At 54.4% G+C, this 24,061-nt stretch overlaps 1 protein-coding gene across 3 annotated transcripts; it reads right to left on the bottom strand.

The window, feature by feature from the left end:
* Window positions 1-112: 112 nt before the first annotated feature.
* On the bottom strand, window positions 113-14,689 carry Dbn1 (drebrin 1). 3 transcript variants are annotated; one of them, XM_052157122.1, is made up of 15 exons: window positions 14,440-14,689; window positions 10,007-10,062; window positions 9,316-9,428; window positions 9,027-9,101; window positions 8,765-8,911; window positions 8,526-8,603; window positions 8,147-8,298; window positions 7,985-8,048; window positions 4,424-4,483; window positions 4,209-4,332; window positions 3,299-3,436; window positions 2,810-2,980; window positions 1,544-2,235; window positions 1,126-1,228; window positions 113-971 (listed from the first exon to the last, which is right to left on the bottom strand). In XM_052157122.1, exons 1-15 carry the CDS (start codon window positions 14,523-14,525, stop codon window positions 901-903), a joined length of 2,130 nt encoding a protein of 709 aa, XP_052013082.1. In that variant the 5' UTR covers window positions 14,526-14,689; the 3' UTR covers window positions 113-900. The 3 variants fall into 3 exon arrangements, with proteins under 3 accessions (XP_052013082.1, XP_052013080.1, XP_052013081.1); XM_052157120.1 differs by lacking the exon at window positions 3,299-3,436 and having other exon boundaries at window positions 1,126-1,231; window positions 14,440-14,688; XM_052157121.1 differs by lacking the exon at window positions 3,299-3,436 and having other exon boundaries at window positions 14,440-14,687.
* Window positions 14,690-24,061: the final 9,372 nt, after the last annotated feature.

Raw genomic sequence — 24,061 nt, 5'->3', positions numbered from 1 at the left:
TCCTAACCTGGTTTTGTGCGCCCCTGTAGCCTCGGAGGTGATAGGAGTTGGGAAGCGGGTCGTGAGGGCCAGCACCCACGCCAGATCAACCCCTGGAGCCGGAGCAGCAGGCCCGAAGGGATCTGGATTTCTTTATTAACAGACATGAGCACGACCCATTACATAAGTTTTGTGCTTTAAAAAAAAAAAAAAGTTAATGTGAAAAAGAACCCAAGCAGAGAGGGAGGAATTGGGGAGGGCCACCCAAACCACTGGGTCCCATCAATAAGCCCTGACTTGAATCCAGCCTGGGACCTGCCCGGCAGGAGAGGGCGGGAAGCCAAGGGGCCTCAGGTGGGTCTGATAATTCCTTTCGACCAAGCAGCGAGGGTAAAGAGAAGGGGAGGGGTCCCAGGGAGCCAGAGCCCACGAGCCATTTATTGCCATGTTTTAAATTTCGTGCAAAATATCTGAAGCCCTGGATAGAGAATACAAAGTGATATTTTTTTTCCAAGAAACATAAAACTAGGAAAAGTGATGGGGGGAATATTTTCCCACCGGAACCCCCGACCCCCACCAGATCCCAAGCAGGGTGAGGTCTCCACCCTGGTCAGCTGAGCAGGAAGGACTAAGCTACAATCTGGTCTCGGCAGAGAGGGGGTGGAATCTGCAACATTGTTTCAACTACCAACGGGAGGAAAACCAGTCAATTGTACAAGTCTATCAACTTTTAAAAAAAAGAGAAAAGCTGTAAAAGTCAGGCCCTGTGGGTAGGGAAAGCAGACAGGTCCCCGGCCAGTGCCGGAATCCAGAGTGGGGGCAGGCGGGGCTGCTGCTAATGCTGGCACTGCAAGCCGGCTGGCCAGAGGCCACTGCAGGTGGGCAGCCTTGGCGAGGGCAGCCAGGGGGCAGTCGCCACTACTAATCACCACCCTCGAAGCCCTCTTCCTCTTCAGGAACTGGGTCTGCATCCCAGCAGGTGATGTCGATTTCTAGGATAGATTGGGAGAAGAGAGAAGGCTGGGTAGATCCATCGATGGTGCCACTCCAGCCTCTAAGAGCTGTGCCAACCGCGTTTAGTGACATCCCTAGCCCTCCAATCCCATCCAGACACCAGAATTCCCATTGTTCATCCTGGGATACTACCTGGAGGCTTGTTGTAGAATACAGGGGGTGGAGCCTTTGCACATGACTCTTCTGATTGGGCGAATTCTTCCTCCTGTGACTGACTGAAGTATCCTTCGCTGGCCTGCTGGGGTTTGTTGTTTTTGGTTTATTTATCTTTTTTTTTTTTTTTTTTTTTTTTTTAAATAAAAGCATAGGTCACCAGGACCCAACTGACAGACAGGACTATAGCTGATCTATCAGGCCTGAGCCTGTTTCCCCAGCAACCACTTTTGGAATCTTGGTTGCTGGGGAAACACAGATGCCTGCCAGGGAACAAATGCAGAGATGGAAAGGGGGATGGGCTAGAGCTGCTTCTCAACAAGGACCTGCAAGCACTCAGCCCTCCCCTCTGCACTGACTACTGTCCCTCCCTCCCACCAGGCTCCCCCTGTCCCACCTGGGTCCCCTCCTTTTGAGTGGTTTCTCCATTGGTCAGCAGGTGAGGTTCTGGCTCCTGCTCTTGCTCCTGCTCCAGCACCTGATCTGCCTCCTCTAGAGCTGAAGGCATAGCGAGGACCTGGGCGGCAGCCAGAGGCTCTCCTTCCGCTTCCTCCTCTGGGTCACAGAAGGTGGCGGGGGGTTCTGGCAGCTCATCAAAATTAAGAAGGTTGGCACAGCCTTCGCCCACGGGTGGCAGCGGCTCCTGAGATGCCTCATTCAGCAGAGGCACCTCCGCGAGGGAGGCCTCAGCACCTGAGGGTGGTGTGGGCACCCTGGGTTCAGCCTGAGGTGTCGAGGCCTCTTCCCCGTTGCCAGGCCATAGATCGATGAGGCTGGCCGTGGCAGGGGTGACGTTGTTGGCAATAGCGGTGGCAGTAGTGGCAGTGGTGGTCTCAATGGTGTCAGATGCATGAGCATCCGCTACTGAGGTGACAGAGGCAGCAGGCTCTGCAGGGGCAGCCAGGACAGCCTGCTCTGGAGATCCTGTGCACATCAAGTCCTCCACAGGGCTGCTTTGCAACAGAGGAGGTTCCTGTGCCTGAGGGGGCTCCTCTGCACAGCCAGCCCGGACCTGAGGAGCTGCGGCTGCTTTGGCCTCCTTGCTGATCTCTTCGACATCCCGTCTGGGGGTAGACTCCTGAGCCTCTGCTGCAGTGCGCATGAAGGACACAATGCAGTCAAATGCCATGCACTGCCCACCCGCTGAAGAGTGACAAGCCTGGGACTCCTGGGGAAGTCTGGGATGCCGTCTACCACAGAGGCATCTTTCAGCATAGCTGTACCTCCCTATCCTTTCACCCACTCTGTTTATTTTTTTCAAAGATTTATTTTTATTATATATACAGCATCCTGCCTGCAGGTATGCCTGCAGGCCAGAAGAGGGCACCAGATCTCATTACAGATGGTTGTGAGCCACCATGTGGTTGCTGGGAACTGAACTCAGGACCAGTGCTCTTAACCTCTGAGCCATGTCTCCAGCCCTCACCTCCTCTTTTTAAACCACTGGGAGGAAGGCCACATTCCTCAGTGACGAGCCAATGATGTTTAGAGAAGGCATGACTGAGAGCCACACCTGGGCTCTCCTGTGCTACAGCCACTTCCTTAGCAGTGTAGCGCTGCTACTGAGTGGTCCAGGTCCTCTGAACTGTGTTACTGTGGTAACCTAGGGTTCCCCACCTGGAGACTGACGGAAGGATGGGTACCAGTGGAGCCCTTCTCTTACCTTGAGCTGGTGGGGGTGGTGGAGGTGGGGGTGGAGGCTGCGAGGATGTGACCTCATCCAGGGCCCTCTCGATCTGCTCAGTGATGGGGGTGGAGGCTGTGCTGGAATCAGACGGGCTCCGGGTGGGAATGGCAGTGGGCGCCATCCTCCGGTGGCTGTCCAGGTGGCTGCCTGTGGAGTGAATGCCCAGGCCAGTGAGTGAGGACACGGGAGCTAGGTGGGATCAGGACTATCCACCTTGTGTCCTGAGTGTGGGTGGGGGCTGTGAGCTCCCCAGGCCTCCCAGGGGCCAGATTACTGCTCCAGACTCTGTAAACCAGGCCGCTGGGGGCCGTGCCCTACAGGGCCAGGGACAAGAAGCAGGTAGTACCTGCTCTGGGGACAGACACCAGCAGTCGGCAGTCAGGCTGGGGGAGAAAGGGCGAGGGGGCTGCTGGGAGGCGGGGCCCTCCTTACCCCACCCTGCCGAGGCCTGGGGCTGCTACCTACATGGGAGGGAGGAAGAGAGGTTTGGGGTGCGGTGGCAGGTGATATAGGGAAAGGGAGTCCGTGGAGGGGAAGAGGAGGAAGAGGAGGAGGAGGAAGGCCCACTGTCCGATGCCTTTATGAAAGGGCAGTACGGACGACCTGCCAAGAGAGACAGACAGAGAAAGAGACAGAGGACAAGAGAGGGTCAGTCTCCCCCACCCCTGCCCCAAGGCCTCACCCACCCCCGGGCCAGCCCTAGATGTCCAAGCCACCCTCAGCCAGGGTGCCCATTCAGCCAAGCTGGGTCACAGTCTCAAGCCATCTGATGCCTCCCACCAGCCAGCACCAGACACACACATGGACACACAACAGCCAGCCTCTGCGTAGCGGCAAGGATGAGCCCAGTCTGTCATGCTCCTGGCACCCCAGCAACGCGACCAAGCACACAGAAGATGCAGAAACTCAGACCAGCAGACAAGAAACAAAGGGCGGGCGCTTTGAGGGGAAGACGGAAGCTACACAGGGAGAAGCCAAACCAGCCACCAGGGCACAGCTGCCCCACAGTGCTCACATGGAAGGTCGGAGCAAGATCCCACCCTACATGCACCCAAAGCCTTCAGGCCAGACCTAGTGCAACCCTGCGAGAAGCTCCCAACACCAGTAGCGCAACCTTCACCGAATCTGCCCAATGGGCCTTGAGTGCCAAGCCATTACTCAGCCAATGCCCGACATTGACAGCGCTCCCCCACCCCCAGCCCCTCTGGGGATGCTACCACCTGGAAAGCTGGGGGGTGGAAGCACACTGAAGGGGTCTTGCCTTCTCCAAGGAGTCCTTGGGCAAGCCTTCTTTTCCAAGAAGAAGTCCCAAAGGGATTGAGGGCCATAGTCTGAGGAGGGGCAGGGAGCGGACAGGGACGGGGCCAAGGACTACCTGGTCGGTGGTTGAAGGGCGCGGGTGCATCACAGCTGCTGCCAGAGGCCGATGCCACTCGTTCCTGCTGCCTGAAGAACTCCCGTGGGTTATCAGGCCGCTGGGCAATGATGGCAGCCGCCTCCTGCGGGCACGGGGGAGAGTTAGAGAGCGGGGCAGGCTATAGCTGAGCTGGGCTCGCCCGCGCCCGTTCGTCCGGCTCACTTGCCGCTCACCTCCACCTCTGATTCTGACTTCTTCATCTGGGACTCTTCCTCTTCATCCCGCTGGTCACCCTGGAAACCGAAGGGACAACATCCTGAGCGTCTCTTTCCAACCCAGCAGGATCTCAAAGGTGACAATTTGCTCCCCTCAGTACCCGGTTCCACAGCCTCCTCTTCTCTTTCAATGTCGGCAGTCACCTCATCCCCAGACCCACCATCCAGGCCTTGAGTACGTGACTCATCTACGTCCCATCTAACCAGGTATCTGGGGCCATCTACAATACTGCTGCTAGTCCTTCAGCTTGAACCACACCAAGCACGGGCTAAATATGGCCCATGGATTGGGTATTGTTCTGATGCCATATTTTAAACATTAAAACAAAACAAAACAAAACATAACACCGTTTTTTATGTGTGTGGATGTTTTGCCTGTCTGTATCTGTTCACCATGTGCATGCAGTTCCCATAGAGGCCAATAGAGGGCGCTATATCCCTAGAATTGGAGACATAGATGGCTTCCAACATGTGGGTACTAGGGATTGAACCTAGATCCTCTAGGAGAGAAGCTGGTGCTCTTCCCTGCTGAGCCATCTCTTCCCACCCCAACAGCAAGGTTTTAAACCCACATAAATTAAGCTGCAACCACTAAGTTCAGTTTCATGTTGAACTGAAAATAGCCTCTGGTTCACTGTCATCTGAGGGACTGCGCCCAGGTCCTCACAGAAGCCAAGCAAATGCTTTAGCAGTGACTACGCCCTTTGAGTTTTTGAGACAGGGTCTCATTAAGCTGCTAGGCTGGCCTTGAACTTACGGCTTTACCGCCTCCCCTGGCTTTTGTTTTTTGAGATGGAATCTCTCACAGCCCTCTGAGTATCTGGTTTATATTCTCCGCCTCTCTGGTTCAGTGTGTCTCTGTCCCACCCTGGGAATTGGGGTGGAGGCTAGCTGCACAGCGCTCTGCCTCCGAGCTGAGGTCCCTAGATTCCCAACACCACTGCAGCAGGAGTCATCCAGAACTGCCCTCACCCGGGAGACCTGCTGCCCAGTTAGTTCACTGCAGTCCCCTACTCCCTAATTCCCGTTCAGCCATTTCTTGGCTTATGTTTTGGACTATGGGTGGGCAGGCCTCTGGCTTGGTTATATTCCCCTTCCTCAGTCTAATCTAATCTTCTTCACGTCTCCAACCCCACCTTCTATCCTGGCTCCATCTCGCCCACATAACTCTCCTAGATGTGGACATAATGTCCTCTGCACTCTCCAGTCACAGCCTACAGTCGTCACCCCATTTCCCAATCCCACGCTTTGGCATGGAGGCCAGCTTACGTCTCCCTATTGTCACGCCTTGCCCAGCCTCTCCAGTCTAAGGCCTCTGCTTAGCCACTAACTCCTGAGCAAGAGGTCCCTGGTTCATTTAGGTCATTTCCCTTTCTGGGTCCTCTCAGGGAGTTCCCAGCAGATACCACAGATTGCACAGCATTCTGTTTCCTGTTTCTGGGGTCACTTCCCTCACCCTCTGTGAGCAACACAGGCTGAAGCCCTGAGTCTCTGGGAGCAGGCAGCATGAGGTTGGTATGTGTCTGCTCATCAGAACTCACTGTGTCAAAAGCCTCTCCCATTGCTCATGGGGCACACTGGGAAGAGGGGACTGCTAGAGAAGGGGGAAAGCCAGGTGAAGACCAGAACTTTTTTCTTCTATTTTGAGACAGGGTCTTACTTTATAGGACCGGCTAGTTCTTTTTTTTTTTTTCCCCCAATGCAATAGCATGGGGATTTATTTATTCCAGAATTCTGGGTTCCAAAGCCGTGCACCACACAGGGTTAGAGGACTATGGACCAGGACCGGCTAGTTCTAGAACTCACAATGTAAACCAGGCTGGCCTTGAAGTCACAGTGCTATGCCTGCTTCTGCTACCCTGGTGTTGGGATTATAGGCTTGTGCCAGCACACCTGGCTCAGAGTTTTGCCTTTGAGCCAGAACCTAGAACTTATTTTTCTGCCATCAAAGAGACGAGCAGACATAGGCTGGAGAGATGTCTCGGTGGGTAAAGCATGACTTCTTAAGTGTGACTCCGCAGAAGACACATCCCAAGCCCAGCAGAGAACATAAATCTACATCACCAGCAGTCACCAGCTCTTGAGGAGCAGAGGCAGAACCCCCAGGGCTCACTAGCTAAACAGTCGAGCCAAACAGTAAGCAGGTTCAGAGAGAGCCTGTCTCAAAAAATAACGTGGGTAGCAGAAAACACCAAAAGCTAACCTCTGGCCTTTACAAGTGCATGATGGGTAAATGCGCTATCCATACCACAAATGCACGTGTGTGCATGCACACAATGAAAGGAGAAGAGCACGCTTATCACAGAGGCTTTAACTGTCAGCAATGCCAACGCTCCAGAAACAAGTTAGACCTGTGGGCAGGGGAGAGAGGAGGACCCAGGGTCTAGAGCACTGTTGTACCTAAGCATTCTCACACAGGAGAGCCGGGGCTGGAGAGATGGCTCGGTGGTTAAGAGCATGCTCTTGTAGAGGACCCAGGTTTGGTTCCCAGCACCCACATGCTGGCTCACAACCATCTAACTACAGTTCTGGGAGATCCAATATCTTCTTAACTCTATAGGCACTGCGTACACACGGTACACAGGCATACCGGCAGGCAAAACATTCATATACATGAAATAAGTAAATCTAAATAAACTCATTAGCAGGAGAAAAAGCAGCATAGTGCCTAAGAATTCCTAAGTTAAACCATTTTGGCTGGACACTGGTGGCGCACACCTTCAATCCCAACACTTGAGGTGCACTGTCAGGCTGATCTTTGTGAGTCTGAGGACAGCCTGGTCTACAAAGCAACTTCCAGGGCTACAGAGAACCCCAGTCTTGGGGGTTAAATCATTTTAGAGTGCTAAATTTCAATTTCAGGTGGGACCTTTCTTGGAGGACCTGAAATCAAAGGGGCACAGCTGGCTACAATGTTGCTACATCGTTACTTTCCCAGGAGATACTCTGAAGCAGTGGATTAACTCTTTAAGAAGAGCAAAACCTCAGCAGCCCTGGCTTAAGATGCTGGTAACTGACAGAGATGAAGGGGAACTCAGAAGTCACTACACTAGTCTACTTCTGTGTGTGCACACACACCTTGGAAATTCCTATAAAACTTGGCCTTTTCAGAAGACCTTGCTGTGAATGGCTGTGGTGTGTGTAGTGCCTAACAACACTGGCCTACATTCATGCAGGAGCCTAATTCTCAAGCCCCCCCAAAACAAACAAACAAACACCAAACAAGTGCAGAGCCCGTGACTAATTCACCCCAGGTCCCAAGGGGGAAGGAGCCAGGTCAGCGAGGGGCTGAGTCGAGGTGGATTTTCTTTTCCAATTTGGAGAAAAACATCTAAAAGAAGTTTTGGTTGTTGCTGTTTTTTTGTTATTTGTTTTCCACACAAACACCAGATCCCCACAAGACAGGTGCTGGACCTGACACACTCATGATACCAACGCCCAGGCGTGCTCTCAGAGGACAGAACACACGGACCGCCCTCACTTTCATGGCCAGGCAAAGAGCCCTGGAAAATGACTTACAAAGATAGACTGCTCCTTTAACCTCCTCTTGGCCTCTTCGGCTTCGAGACTCTGCTGTTTCCTCCTGGAAAGGAGAAGCGCAGGAGCCCCTTCAGGGTGGGCTGAGGGCGGGACGGCCTCCGCCTGGGGCCTGACCTCACCCGTGCTCCCGCTCTCCCTCACCTGTGCTCCTCGATCTGCTGCTCCCGCTCTCGGTAGCGCCGCTCCCGTTCCTCCTGCTCCTGCCGCTCTTGCTCCATCCGTTCCTGTTCAAACCTGAGCCTGGCGTCCAAAGCCTTCTTCCGCTCCTCCTCCTTCCGCAGCTCTTCCTCCTTCTGCACCCCACACCCAGGAAGAACAAGCCCTGAGCCCAGGCCAGCCTTGGCCTTCCAATTCCACTCCCACCCAGGCTGGGGAGGTGGCCTTCTGGGAATTAGGGGGACGAGCCCTGTGTGCAGGAGACCAAAATGGCTTGCTCTTTTAGTCGAGAGAGCGGTCAGAGCTACCCTGCAGACTCAGGTAGGGACGCCTGGGCCTGAAGGCTGAGGGACAGCATTCCCACCTTGGCCTGCTCCCAAAACTGCTCCCGGTTAATCCGCTTCATCTCCACAGCCGCATCTGTCTTCTGGTAGGTGGTGCCCTGCAGAGTCAAGCGCCTGGGCGTGAGCGCGAGAGCAGACCCCAGGAACAGGCCGAGTACTCACATGTGCAGAACGAGGGCTAGGAGGGCCTGGGGAGGCCCGAGTGGGGACCAGGTCACCCAGGTGACACAAGACCAGCCTGTCCCGGGAATACACTGACCACCGGCTCAGCATTTTCATCCTCCCGAAGGCGCAGGCGATGCAATACTGGGCTAGAGAGCCGTGCCAGTCCATTGGAGAGCCGTTGCCCGATGGCACCAGCGTCGATATCTTCCACACTGCTGGCATTCACAATTACGTCAACACCCTTCCATACAAAAAGCAGGGTTTAGGTGGCATCAAAATTCCCATCACCAGCCCCCTGCCCCGCCTCAGACCCTAAGTGACCAGCCATGCCCGCTTCACACCCAGTCCCGACATACCTGGAAAAACTCAGCCACCTTGGCCACATGGCTGGCACAAGCACATTTTCGGGCATCAGGCACGTCCTCACCAACCTGCAATGTGCCCAGTGAAGGGGGCGCGGCTCAGGGTGGGAGGAGCAGAAGACAACAGCCCACAGGCCCAACAGCCCGAAGACAGACAGACACAACAGCCCATGGGCCCAGGCTGTCTTCCCAAGAACTAGTGCAGGATTTCCCCACAGTGGCTATGGGTGGAATGCGGCCGCCCGGGGCCTTCAGCTCGAAGCCCCATCCCACAGCTGCATACCCAGTTGATGAGCACATATTTTGGCAGGGCAGCCTGGGAGTCCTTGACGCTGCAGAAACCGTACATCACTTTCTGGTTCTCGAAGTGGCCGGAAAGCTCCTGCAAGCCCCCTTCTGGGGAAACCAGGAAGATGTTGGGATTCTTCATCTCCTGCATCCTTTATCCTATAAGGGCCTAGACATCCCACCCCCCACCCCCACCCCCACCCCCGCCCCCGACCCAGAGGATTTCTATTCCTCAGAGCTACAGGCTCAGACTGCTGTGTAATTAGGCAAAGGGTTAGACAGGATTCTAGCTCTGTCTCTGAATCCTCCTGGTCAGTTCACACATCTCCATTTCTCAGGGATCACGTCTCTCTTGTCTTCCCAGCTGTTCGTGCCCGGCGAGACACAGGAAACTGTCCTTGAGGAAATCTTCCCGCTCTAGGAATAGCAGTGAGCTGGACCACCCTACCAGATCCCTTCCCTAGCTGTGTGACACGGGCAAGCTGCTCTGTCCTCACTGTACCCTTCCCAGAAGTCAGACAGGAAGCAGGACTCCCTCCCTCTACACTCTGAGGAATGCGGGATGACCAAGAGGAAGGACAACCATCAGACGTGCGTGGGTCTGGACGAGGCAGGAAAGTGGGAGGGGCACAAAACAAGCAGGGTGGTGGGCGGTGGGGAGGAGCGGAGACGGCTGGAATTCTTACCTCCTGACGCTGCAAGCTTGAGGTCATCTGAGCCATCTTCATATGTGTACAGAGCCCTGAGGAGAGGGAGGGGTGGCTCAGAACCATCAGGGCCTAGGCAGCCAATTTTGGGTGGGGAAGCCACTAGGGAGGGAGAGTGATACCAGAGGGGGCAGGCAGGGCAGAACAGGATGAGGAGGGGGAAAGCTTTGGTTGTTGGTTGGTCATGGCACCGAGGCCAGGCATCATTTCCGCTGAGCCGGAGACCTGGGTCAGATGGCAATCAGGGAATGGTGGGGGAGAAATCGCTGCCTAGTCAGCTCAGCGTCCGGCCCTAGCCCTGGCAGCCCACAACTCAGTGGAGCGGGTGTGCGATGGAGACTCCAAGGCAACGGTTCCTTGGTTACCGTTCCCTGGCGACCATGATTCTCATCCCTCATTGGCCAGAACCAGGAATCTACCTGGTGCATGCCTTGGTACCCGCTGCCCCTCCCCCTTTTGGGAGGGAGAAGAATCTGGTGCTCGATGCTGGGCATCCCCTGGTAACCATAGCAACCCAGCAATTGGCACAGAAACCAGCCCACCAGAGCTGCATTCTCCTCGAACACAAAGGACCCTGGGGACATCCTCAGACTCAATCTCTCCCTTTCTGAGATGGGGATGAGGTCGCTGTGATCAGTCCCCGACTCTGACCCTAAGATCTCCTGGTCTTCTAGCCCGGAGGCTGCCTCTGTCCTCCCTGAAGTCTCCTGGGACTACCGTATAGACTGAAGCCAACCAGAAAGCTAAACTAATGACTTCCTTCCTTCCTAGCCTTTTCTGCTCTGTATTTATTCTTAGCAGGCACACTAAAGCATCCATTTTATAGAAGGTAATGTAGAGATTCTTCCCCTGAGCCCCCTCAACCCGTCCTGATGCAGCCACCAAGCTGGCGACACACGGAGAAGGGAATCTTGGTCCCTGCAATTCAGACAGGCTCAGAACCTTGCTCACCTCCCATTTCCCATCTAAGTGAGGAGGCTGGGGTGAGCAAGGAAAGGAAAAAGCAGAGATGGAGGAAAAGGGGAGCAGAGAAGACGAAGGAAAGAAGGGGGGAGAGAACAGACAAGAGACAGGAGGGAAGTGGAGGAAATAAAAAATGGAGGAGGAGGAGGAGGGAAGGGAAGAAAGGAGTGGGAAAGGGAGGAGGCGAGGGAGAGAAAGGAGGGAGGGAGGGCCTAACCCCGTGCCCCAGGGGTTCTTGGCCCCTGTTAAGATGGCCAAATGAGCCCCTGCAGCCCCTCCTCTTCCTGTGTCCCTCCCTGCTTTTCTCCACAAAGAGACACAGGTGGGCTGCATGTCCTGGAGCCCTTGGCGCAACTGCTGCCCCAGCCGCCCCGACAGCTGCTTTCCTGCACAGCTGCCCCACCACCTGTCAGGCCTGCCCTAACCCCACGGCCAGGAACAAAGAGCCCTCAAAGACATAGGGTGTCTCCCTCTCTAGTCAAAGATGAAACCCTGAGCCAGCACCAGGAATCCTGGCTCCTTCCAAGACACTGCTCCGGCCATCACATCTCCCTGGGGTAGGCTGCTCTCCGAAGCCCCGTTTATCGTTCCTCCATGCCCACCCACCTCCAAATGGCCCCTCGAGGGCCTCAATCCTTCTCAGCAGAGACCCGGTCTCATTCAAACCCTCTCAGGCTTTGCCTAGCCCACCTCTCCAAAACGACTGTGTATTCACACCCACCCTGGGGCCACACTGGCTCCCAGATTCAGTTCTGAAGAACACTTTCTAACCCAGAGTTGCATTGCATTTTTCTGTCCACGAGGACCTCTCGGGATGCTGCTGCCAGCTCCGGGAGCCAGCCTCAGCCTGAGCTTCACACCCCGGAGCACTATAGTACTCAGTGGTGCACTAGCCACAGGCCCTGCTGGACAGTCCTTCTCTAACACAACACAGGTACTCTCGAGCTAGCAGGGAGAAGCTAGGAACCAATGAGGACAGTATGGAAAAGGGTTGTAGATGCACACACCTCACCAGCATCAAGCCCTGGAGTCACTGTCCTGTCAGTTTTGTGAAGGCAGGGACTCTGACTGTGCTAACATACACCGCTGCCTCTGTCCTGGGTCCAGCACAAAATAGTACAAGGATTTGTAATGTTGACACAAATGCTTATCCACCACCTAAGGCAGAGACACTGGACTAGGGGAAGGCGAGAGTTGGGCTTCAGCAGGGATACAAGCAGTGGAAGGTTCGAGTGAGACCAGCATGCTCTCAGGGAGCTGGAACTGGAAAGGCCCAGGAGACCCCAGATGGACTCTGCCCATCCCCCCCTTCTCAGCGCACTTGAGAAGAGCAGGAACTTCTCACACAATGAATCACATCATAACCAGGGTGGTTACATGCTGGCCTTTCCCACCACACATTCTGACTTCCCCAGTGACCTGCTTACAGCACAAGGACAGAGTCCACTTAAGAGACCCTGCCTCCTGGGGGAGGGGTCAGCATCCCCAAGCTCCACCACACACACACAAAGTCAAGGTGGAGGGAAGACACCAAATACTCATGCCCCAGTGTTTGAACGCAGACACCCCTCCTGCTGGGGGGTAAATGTGGGTCTGTTCTGAGCCTTGAGATTTCAGCCAGTTCCTGGTTGCGTGATGAGAGCTAAGGAGAATCGTGCCATCTTCTGTAGGATGTGATCCTCACCACCCTTTTCAAGATGCTGTTAAGGCCCTTGGAAATTAGCAAAATCTATGCGAGGATACATATGGGCATCTCACATGTCCCACACACAACCCAGATGGGGCTGGCGTGAATAACGGCCTCCCTTTGGCTGCGTTGATGCTGACGGTGGTGGAGGTCCAGGCCTGCTCTGAGCAGGCTATGGGGCGGAAGTAGTTGGTAGCCCAGCACTGGGTTGCCAGTGTTCGGCTTTCGAGGGGTTTAAGAGATACAAGGTGTTGTCTACACCCGATGAACTGACAGAGAAGGCAGGGTTCTGGCCAGTATTTCTCCTCAGGCAGGGCCACATCCCCAAACAGGCTCCTCCACCAGGCCACTTGCCCAGATTGCCTCCCATGATCTCAGCCCCCCAGGGGCAGGGCTGGGACAATACTGTGGAAACTGCCCTGCTTGCCTTGTGCTGGCCTCTCCTATAACTGACCTGCAAGACACAAGAACTTGTCTCCTGAGTCCATCCCTGTGGGCCTGGCTGCCCGCCAGTGCTGCAGTACCATGGCCTGGACGCCTGGCTATTCTGTTCCCTCCTCCAGCCCCCCTACCCGGCTGCCCTCGGGGGGGGGGGGAGGAGTGAGGCCAGCCCAACTACTGGGGGGTCCCCTCCGAGCAGCCCCAACTCGGCCTCGGTTTTCTCAACGAGAGCTTACTTCCAGCCTGACGAGATGAAAAGATCCAAATACAAAATGGGGATTTTTGAGAAGAACACTTGGGGGGCTGTGCTCAGAAGGGGGCATCGGAGCCCCTTGGTTTTCCTGGCACCCTGAGACTTCAGGCCAAAGCAGGTGGTTCACACCCTCCTCCACCTCAGGGAGGGTAACAGCTGGGGAGGGGGAGAGAAGCCTCCACTCACTCCGCCCCAATCGGAGGCTGACAGCCCCCTGCTGCTGAGTGGAGGGGCTTCGGTCCCAGAGATCACCTCATCTGGTATCCCTCTGAGGAGGCTCCCTCCACACTTCCTCCCCGCCGGCCCCTAGCCGAGCTGCTCCGGTCCATCTCCTGAGTGAGTCTCTTCCTGCCTAGCCGCCTAGTGCTAGCGAGCTGCTCCTTCAGAAGGGGAGAGAAGGGCTCAGCCCTGCCTCTTCCTCTGCGATCCGTGAGGGATAAAGAAGTCACTTAGTGGTTGCCATGTGGCAGTGAACCTCCTTGTATCACACCCTAACCTAGATGTGGGGGGAGACAACCCCGAGAAGCCCCCGGTGGGCGGGGCACGCTGGCCCCCAGCCCTCGGCGCTCCTCCCCCGCCCTAGCTTTCCTTTGTGCTGTGGCCGGGCAGGCTGCTCTAGCTCCGCTAGCTGGGTCCCCGCCCCGTCCCCACCCGGTCCTCGCCCGCTCGAAGGTGGCGAAGGTGCCCTTGGCTGGCCCGTGCACACCTGTCCCCCGGGCCCGTGGAGGGAGGCAGGGTGGGAAGGGGGATGGGCTCCGGCAGGGCTGTAGGACCCCAGGCCCCACGTCTGGGCTCCACATCCGTGTGGCTGGCGTCCGGCTCCCGCGCTCCCCCCTACCCCCGTGCGCCTAGGGCAGCCTCAGGGCGCCCCGGCCCGCGCGCCCAGCCTGGCCCGAGCGGCCCCTCCCCCGGCTCGCACAAAGGCAGCCCCTCCCCGGCTCTCCCGGGCCGTTGCACCATTTCGGGGTCTCCCCCTCCCTCCCCGGTAGCAGAGCCTCGGGGAAACAAAGGCGCGCGGCGGCCTGGGGACAAAGGGGCCGGGGGCGGGGGCGGGGGCGGGGGGCTCACCAGTCGGCTGCGCTCTCCTCCCGGATCACCTCCTCGTACGCCGCCAGCAGCTCCAGGCGGTGGCCGCTGAAGCTGACGCCGGCCATGCTGCGGGCCGGACCGAGGCCGAACGGACAGACGCACGCACAGGCGGACCGACCGACACCGGAGGGAGGGGATAAGGGAGTCGCCGCCGCCGCCTCAGAGCCTCTGCAGCGCTGAGAGCGAGCGAGCGAGCGAGCCAGCGGCCGGGGGAGGGGAACCGGCCGGCGGGGGGCGGGGGGCGCTGGCTCCGCCCGGCTCACTCCCTCGGCTCGCTCGGTCCTAGCGCCGCCCCGGCCCGGCCCAGGGGGAGGCCCGCCCCCCCTTCCCAGTTTGCCCCGGGGCGTCCCACACACGCCCCTCGCCCTGCCGGCCAGCTCCCGACACTGAGCTTCCACTCTGCTCCCGGGGCACCCCATGCACCTGTCTTGTCCCCGTCCCCAATCTGGCAACACACCCTCTTCCCCAGCCAGAAGCCCACCAAGATTCCAGGCCCAGATTCATGCTTCTCCATCTCCCCAGAGTAACTGACCCAGCCCAACATCCTTGATTCCTTTCACTCCAGCCCAGACTCACCTCATTCCTGGGTCCATTCCTACATTAAACCGCTTACAGTCCTTACCGTGTCCCTGCCCGGACTCAGTTCCTCATCAGACCAGGCCTGGGTTGTCTGCAGCATTTCCTCCGAAAGGACCCTTCCTAGTCCCAGCTACAGGTCCATGCTTACCTCGGCACACCCGAACCTATTCGCCATACCCTCTAGCTAGGCCAGCCTGTCTGAATCCCACCCAGACCCTTCTCCCTAACCCTACCCCCATCCCTGCCCAACGACCTTGTGGCAAGCCGTTCGCACCCCACCCCGGCTTGTCACCTTTATTCCAGTCATTTTCTTCCTCCTGGATGGGCTATCCAGAAAACGACTTCTTTTCCAAGCACCGTATCTCCTAAGGAATCCCAAGTAGGGTCCCCAAGGCAGGGCACCTCCAAGGCCACTCTTGGGAGAACTCCCTGGCACCTTTTATTTCCCAAAGCTCTTAGTACAGAAGAGACTGGGCCTCAGAGAAGTCCCTATGGGGGCGTGGCTGCAAAGACAGTCTTCAGGCATTCTTTCCTGTGGAGTGGAGGACCCTGAAGCCCCCCACAGCTCTGGAAAACCTTTCCATCACCACCGAGCCTCCCGACCCATTTCCTAGGCAGGCAGGGAGGGTGGCAGGCAGGGAGGGAGGGTGGCAGGCAGGGAGACAGGCAGGGGACAGAGCCTCAGCAAGTTTCCAGGGGCTGATCTGTGAAGAGGAAGTGCTTGTTTTCAGCGGGCTTCTGATCTGAGTTGGTCAATCAGCTCTACCAAGAAGCCAGTACTTTCATTCACTGCAGTGCTTTGGAATGGGACAAGGGTAAGGGGTGGCTTTAAAACCTCTGCACGTCACGAAACTCGCCTACGGGAGCTCTGGGTACCCACTGTACCCATGTAGCCCATCGTCGGTGGTTTCTCCACCACTCCCACCTATGCTGAGCCCTGGTGAGTGGTCAGTTCTGGGCCCGGAGCCCGAGAGGCAGCTGGAAGCCACTGGTAAGGGCAGAGAGGAATAGAGATGACCTAAGATGGGGAAGGAAAGGGGCGGGAAGCCGGGGTGAACACAGACCTGCAGTTCTCGGTATCTGAAGCTTGCTCGCCCCGGGTGGGCGGAGGGGGTTGGAGGTTGGGGCTCAGGACTAGGCTTCAGCACCTCTGCTTCCGGCTACTTCCCTACACTTGCTGTCCCCCAACCTCCTACTTAGTCGATTTTGCAAAATGCAGACCTAAGCGCACCTTGGAAGTTCCTCCATGGATTCCTGCGTGCCCACCAATTGCCAAGCACCTGTCTCTACCCACGCCCAGTTCACCTCCCATCTACATTTTTTTTTGTTCTTTTTTTTTCCTTTTGGTTTTTTCGAGACAAGGTTTCTCTGTATAGCCCTGGCTGTTCTGGAACTCACTCTGTAGACTAGACTGGCCTCGAACTCAGAAATCTGCCTGCCTCTGCCTCCCAAGAGCTGGGATTAAAGGCGTGTGTCACCACTGCCCAGCCTCTGGTTTTGTTTTGTTTTGAAAAAAAAAAAAAAGGTATTCTACTTAGCTACTTAGCTCAGTGGTTAAGAGCACTGACTGCTCTCCCAGAGGTCCTGAGTTCAATTCCCAGCAAGCATGAGGTGGCTCACAACCATCTGTAAAGGGATCCAATGTCCTCTTCTGGTGTGTCTGAAGACAGTTACAGTAGCTACAGTGTACTCCTATACATTAAATAAATAAAGCTTAAAAAACAAAAAACAACCTTTGTCTGGGTATAATGGCACACACCTTTAATCCCAGGTCTGGGGAGAAAGAGGCAGGCGGCTCTCTCTGTGAGTTCCAGCCCAGCCAGCCAAGTTTATGAGACCCTGCCTCAAAGGAAATGAATAAAAATCCAAGTTTTTTCTCCTTTTTCATTTTTGGATTAGCATACAAGGTATCAGGCCTCACCACATCATGGGTCATTGGTTTTGTATGCCTCCTCCCCCCTGCCCTCTGCCACACACACACACACACACACACACACACACACACACACACACATGATCCTTCTGGTGGGCTTCCCGTCCTTCCCATTTTTTTAAATTGTCATTGTGCGTGGGTAACAAGCACACCGGTCTCAGCCTTCCTTCCTGTGTAGGTCAGAAGTCTTCTTCTAAGAGTCTGTTCTCTCCTCCCTCCAGGGATGTCATCTGGCTGTACCCACTGAACCTCCCCACCAGCCCTTGTTTAGTTTCTGTTGTTATTTGAGACAGAGCTCACATTGCAGCCCAAGCTGACCTCAAACTCCACTTTGGAATGTGGGGATTACAGGCATAAACCATACGTGCTGGCTGGTTAAGACTGGTTTCAGGCCCGGCAGGCATGATGGTGGCCTGGCTCTGGGCATTCAGAGATGGAGGCAGGAAGAGTAACACTCCACCTGACGGGAACTCAAGGGTTCCACGAGCCCCTGTTCCAAAAAACCAAACAAAACAACCAGGTGTGGTGGTGAAGAGCCAGGACCAGGACGGGATCCTTCCGGAGGCAGAGGTAAGTAGATCTTTGTGCATTTGAGGATAGCCTGGTCTACCTAGCAAGCTCCAGGACAGCCAGGGCTACACAGAGAGACCCTGTCTCAAAAATGAACAAGCAAGAAACCCAGAGATGAAACCCATTTTACAACCGGAGCTGCATCTGAGTGAGCGGAAGAGCCCCTTTCTAGCCAATGTTAAACCGTTAACACCGAAAGGAAGAAAAACAAGAATAACAACAACATTTGTACAAAATTCCTAAGCGGTGTCCAGATACCACAGCCCCACTTCCTGCTTTACTTTTCAAGGGACAGAGGGGTCTGCTGCTGGGATGGAGGGGTCTGCTGCTTAGACAAGTCCAGGGCTTTTTTTATTCCCTAGCCCACTGTGCTTCTTGGCACTTTTCTGGCCAACACTATCATCTTTAAATGGCCAGATTCAGATGTTCCATTATAGCTCTTCCTTGGCTGTCCTTGAGGAGGAGGATGACCACCACTCACTCCTCAGAGACCCTGCCTCCTTGTAGCCCCTGAAAACCACACCCAGTCGGTCGCGATGGGTGGCTGGCACGTAGGTGTCTCCTTGGAGGTCCTCCCACCAGGCTTCGTGTCTGCCCCCCCCCAGCATTGATCACCCTTCAAATCACTGACACATCTTCAGTCTCTCCCACCCCCAGAGCTCCCCACACACACTGAGAGGCTGGTCCCACGGTTTTCGGGTCCCTAGAATGAAAAAAGATGAGAACAGGTTCAGAAACTTGCTTGTGTCTTTAGCTGACGTGCTCCCCCTTCTGAGTTTCCTCTTGAGAGCTGTTACTGGGAGTATAAAATGGGCCTGGATAGACTTAGAACGCTAGAACCCCTCCCTTCCTCCTGGCAGCCCCATCCTCCCCAACCTTTCCGCTCTTTGCTCCCCCACATCTTTCACAGGTTTCAAGACTAAGGGGAGTATGCGGGCTGCCGGCCTGTTTCAGGATCAGCTGGAGCCTTCCCTGGCCTCATCCTAACCCTTAAGATCCTACCTAGTGCTGGGCGGTGGTGGAGCACACCTGTAATCCCAGCACTCTGGGAGGCAGAGGCAGGTGGATTTCTGAGTTCGAGGCCAGCCTGGTCTACAGAGTGAGTTCCAGGACAGCCAGGATTACACAGAGAAACCCTGTCTTGAAAAAAGCAAATCCAAAAAAGAAAGAAAAAGAAAGAAAGAAAGAAAGAAAGAAAGAAAGAAAGAAAGAAAGAAAGAAAGAAAGAAAGAAAGAAAGAAAGAAAGAAAAGACCCAAATCCAAAAAAAAAACAAACCAAAACAAAGATTCTACCTAGTATACCTTCAAAAGTGCCCCCTCATCAGGGCACTCACAAGGAAGTGCGGCCCTTCCCAGGCATGTGCCTCGGTCCTGGGCCAAGAGCATCAGGTCTTCTTACAACAGGTATTCTCACACCACTGGGCCCTGTCATTGGCCCAGTGACTTTAGATTTGAAGGAGACAGAGTGTGGGGTTGTTTTGAGGCGGGGTCTGTATCTCAAGTGCCCATGTCAGCAGAGATTAGCCGTGTGCCTGGTTTTGGTTTGATGACTTGTCTTAGTGGGCTATCTGTTGTTGTGCTAAAACACCATGACCAAAACCATCTTGAGGAGGAAAGGGTTTATTTCAGCTTACCTACCATGTACAGTCTGTTCTAGAGGAAAGTCAGGGCAGAAACCTGTAGGCCGGAACTGAGGCAGAGGCCATGGAGGAGTCCTGCTTACTGGCTTGCTCAGCCTGACTTGTTATTCAACCCAGGATCATCTCCCAAGGGCTGGCTCTGCCTTTAGTGGGTGGGGTCTTCCCGTACCAAGAAAATGTTCCATACATTTTTACCTTCAGGTAATCTGATAGATCTGAGGTATATCTTTAGGGCCCGCCCTTTTTATTTCAAGACAAGGTCTCACTAAGTTGCCCAAAGTGGTCTGAAACTCCCTGTGTAGACCAGGCAAGCTTTGAACTTGTGATCCTCCTGCCTCAGCCTCTCTTGTAGCTAGGATTAGAGGGTCTGGGACATCAGGCATGGTTAGTTTGATGAATTTTTTTCCCCTAAAGTATCTAGGAATTGTTTAAAGTAACAAAACACACAAGTAGGTGCACTGGATGTGTCAGTGGCTAGGTGAGAACTCACTTACATACACAGCTGAGTCCTCCCCCCACCACCACCACACACACACAAAACAACTCCCCTAGATATACACAGCTAAGGAGCAAAGTCCATGTCACTTCAGCATAGCCACCCCCTCTCCTCACACACACACACACACACACACAGCACAGGAATTTCTTTGATTATGGACTCAACAGCCTAAATTTTGGTCAGCCTTTTTGGAAGCTAAGCTGAGAGGTCCGGGCATGGAATTCAGGAGCAGAGGCCTTGCTGTGGAAAGCTGAAACGCGACGACGGACATTTGTGCTCCTTCTCCTCAGCCTTCTGGTCTGCATCTTCCGATTCTTCCTGTACTCTGTAACCCAGGCCTTGTGGACCGTCACGAACGGAGCTGTGTGTGACCCAAGCCAGTCCAATGGAGCATCTTTTGGCCATAACAGTATATGCTTCCGGGATAGAGTCCCATGAGGAGGCAGGGCCAAGGGAAAGAGAATGCACCCATTACCTCTATCCAGTGTGCCAGGACTGAAGCCACCAAGTACTTCTGGAAAATTATCCCCATTTCTTGCTTAAAGGACGTCTCCCAGGGTCTCCTCTGGCTGTGATCCAACAAGCGTCTCTTCCCACTATGGTGGCCCTGGAATCTAGCTTAAGCCTCCCTCCTTGAATTGGAAGGGGTCCCTCCCAACATTCTCAAGGATGGCTCTGGCTCTCAGCTCCCCGCGCTCCCTGGGGGGGCAGCCACAGGCCCTTTGGGGGGCTGCCTCCACTCCTGTAGCAAGGCTTGGAGAGCCGGACGTGCCTTCCGTGTGTACCCAGCCCATGTGAGGCCTGAGCCCAGAAGAGGCAGCACAGAAGCCTCGGTTCTGGAGAAGTGGTCCCTTACCCTCCACCTCTCCCTGATGACTCCAAAGCAGGAACAAGGCCCTCCCTCGCCTGCTGCCCACACAGACCCCTACTGTGGACTCTGCCATGTTGGCCGGGGGTACTGCAATCACTCCAAGGGTGCTAATGGCCTCCCTGCCTGGCATAAAGACATTCATTTCCAAGTGTGGGTTCCAACCATAGAGCCTCACGCTCCAGCTTGGGAACAGGGTGATCCTAGCAGCCCTAGGGGGTGGGGGATTAGGCTGTGGAAGGGTGGGGAGGGGTACAGCTAGCTCAGTGGGAAGCACCTGCTCCTTTAATCCATACGGTAGCAGTTTCTGGTCATTCCAGCTGGGTGGCTCTGGACATGTCCCCTTTGCCGGAGTGGAGCCTAGGTTCCTGTTTCTTATTTTTTTTTTTTAAAAAAAGCAGGTCTTAATGTGCAGCTCTGGCTTGCCTAGCGCTTATAACAGTCTGCCATAGAACTCCCACTTTCCTCCTGCCTCAGCCGCCCAGGGTGTTGGGATTAGAGGCATACTACGCCACCATGCCTGGCTTGAACCATCACTCCTAACAGGTGGTAGAGTAGCTAGCTCTGAGCACTTGCTTTCTAGCCCCTGGGATCCAGACAGGCATGTGGTATCTCTCTCCTCTGTTTTTCCTTACCCCTATCTTGGACCCTCTTAGCTTCCTATCTTTAAACCCCACTCCCGCAACCCCTCCTTGCTCCCTCCCCATATCTGTGCTTAGCTGACTGTGCCCCCCCCCCGCCCCCCCCAGGCCTCTTAAGAGCTGTCTGCACACTCTTCACACATGCACCTGTTCACTCTTTAATCTTGGCAGTGGCCCAGCTCTTTGCTAAACTGATCTGGCAAATGTCACCTTGTTTTGAAATACCATGGGGACTCCTTGGCCTTATCTGCCTGGTTGACTGTGTTGGCAACTTCTGGAAATGCTCTTGGCCCGTGCGGAGAGTCCCGCCGGAGCGCCCTGCAGGCTGCTATGCCGTCCCTGGCGGCTCCCTCTGCTTTCCGTGCCCAGTTTTATGTCACTGTTTCGGGTCCCCTGTCAGCTTTCTGCACTGAGTCCCTAGCTATACTCACACTGGATCTAGCCTGCATTTATTATTTCTAAAGTGGGATTTAAAAAAAAATGCAGCTGCCAATACTAAAACAACAACAACAACAAAAAAAAAAAAAAAAAAAAAAAAAAAAACAGCTGTCACCTGAAACACACAAATAAAACCACACAAACCTGTACACGCTATTGCTAATCTGGCAAATGTGTGCACTGCCTGGAGGCCACAGCAGCCCTCAGTCCAGAACAAGGGGTGGCTAACCCCAGATGGGCAAGTGGCAGCAATCGACACCCACCCTTCTGTTCTTGTTCTTTGGTATCCATGGAAACCGAGGATGGACTGAGAGGGCTCCACGGTTCAACAGAAGCAGGAGAGTGAGTACACTTCCCTGTGAACTGAAAGACATTGTGTTTCATATGCTCAGCATGTCTATGTTGAAAGACAACCACATCCTACCTGCTTTTACCCACTGTTACCTGCTGGGGCCTGCGCCTCAGCTCTCCCCAGGTGTTAATTACAAGCATTTAAACTGAATGTTCTGCCCCTGCCCCAAGCTCACTCCTGCATGGAAGTGAAGTGAAGGTGAATCTAGACTTCAGTCTTCAGCTGCTTCCTGAAACTGTCTTCTAAACATCCTAACACTTCACTTAGTCACTAAACAAACATTTACTCTTTCTATACAGCAGATGTTCCAGGCTCTGCAGGATAGAGACTGGCCCTCTGAGACCTTTTGTCACAAAAGGGATCAGCCTGGAGGTACTTAAGACAAAGAACATAGGGCTAGGAACACACGAGGTTGTTCTGACCTGGGTTCTCTCTTCAGTCCCTCAGCTCTTCCGGCTAGAGACAGCTGGCAGAGCCTCTAGGGTAGCAAAGGGCACCGGTGGGAAGTAGAGGCCCCTGGGGGAATGACATGCCTCTCCTAAACCGGCCAACCCATCAACTGCAGCAGGAGAGATGACTCAGTAGTTAAGAGCATTTGCTGCCTTTCCAGAGGACCAGGTTTTGACTCCCAGCACCCAGAAGGTGTTTACAGCCATCTGTAACTTCAGTTCCAGGGGATCCAATAATCTCTTCTGGCCTCTACAGGCACTAGGCATGAAAGTGGTATACATCTATGTAGACAAATCACCCATATGCACAAATTAAAAAAACATAAATGGCCCCATGGTAGAAGCAGGCTTCCTGGAGGGACACTGGCTCACAAACTTAACTCAGTACCATACACCCGGCTTCCTGCCTGGCTCAGAGGCTGTGTGACCTTGGCTACAAGTCTCAGCCAGTTTTAGGTCAATACACCCTGATTGGTGCCTGGCTCAGGTGGTGTGACCTTGGCTACATGTCTTGACCTTTCTGAGTTTACTCATCTAGAAAATGAGTAAGCATGATTGGGGATAGAGTGCAGTTTATGGAGTCTTTGCCTAGGAAGTACAAAGCCCTGGGTTTGAGTCCCAGTACTGCATAAAACCAGGTGTTACCCAGCACCCAAGAGGCAGAGGCAAAAATTTCAAAGTCAAGATTTTCCATGGACTACACAGTGAGTTAAGGCCAGCGACATAAAACTTTGATTCAAAAAAGAAAAAAAGGGGTGGTGGTGGTGGAGAGATGGCTCAGCGGTTAGGAGCAGTGACTACTCTTCTGAAGGTCCCTGAGTTCAAATCCCAGCAACCACATGGTGGCTCACAACCATCTGTAATGAGATCTGATGCCCTCTTCTGGAATGTTTGAAGACAGCTACAGTGTACTGACTTATAATAAATAAAGCTTTAAAAATAACAAAAAACAAACAAATAAACAAAAAAAACCCAAAATTCAAACCAAATCTGCCCCCAAACAACCAAATTAAAAAAAAAAAAAAAAACAACCAAGGTAAGCAAGAAGGGCGTGTGGGCTCACACACACACACACACACACACACACACACACACACACACACACACACATATATATATCCCCGCACCCACCCACCCACCCACATCAGCACCAGGGAGGCTAAGCCAGGAGAAAGCCCTTAAATTTGAAGCCAGCCAGGTGACTGAGTTCCAGGCCAGCCTGGCATACAGAATAACAACCTGTTTCAAAAAACCAAACAAGACTAGGCATGGTGTGGTGCAGGCCTTTAATCTCAGTATTCCAAAGGGAAAGGCAGGGGGATCTCAGTGAGCTGGAGGTCAGCCTGGTCTACAGACTGAGCTCTAGGACAGCCAGGACTACGGAGAGAAATCCTGTCTCAAAAACGAACAACAAACAACTGGAGATAAGGCGGCTCAGCAGTCGAGAGCCCTTGCTGCCCTTGCAGAGGGCTGAGGTCTGGGTCCCAGCATTCCATGGTGGCTTACAACTATCTAAAACTCCAGTTCTGGAGACTCTAATGACGCCTCCTACCCTCCATGGGCCCCAGGTGTGCAAATGGTGTGCATGCATACACGCATACGGGCAAAACACTCATACGTAAAAATATCTC

The sequence above is a fragment of the Apodemus sylvaticus genome, chromosome 14 (genome assembly GCF_947179515.1).
Source record: "Apodemus sylvaticus chromosome 14, mApoSyl1.1, whole genome shotgun sequence".
Lineage (NCBI taxonomy): Eukaryota > Metazoa > Chordata > Mammalia > Rodentia > Muridae > Apodemus > Apodemus sylvaticus.
The sequence above is the reverse complement of the archived record's forward strand: the minus strand, read 5'-3'. Positions and strand labels throughout refer to the sequence as shown.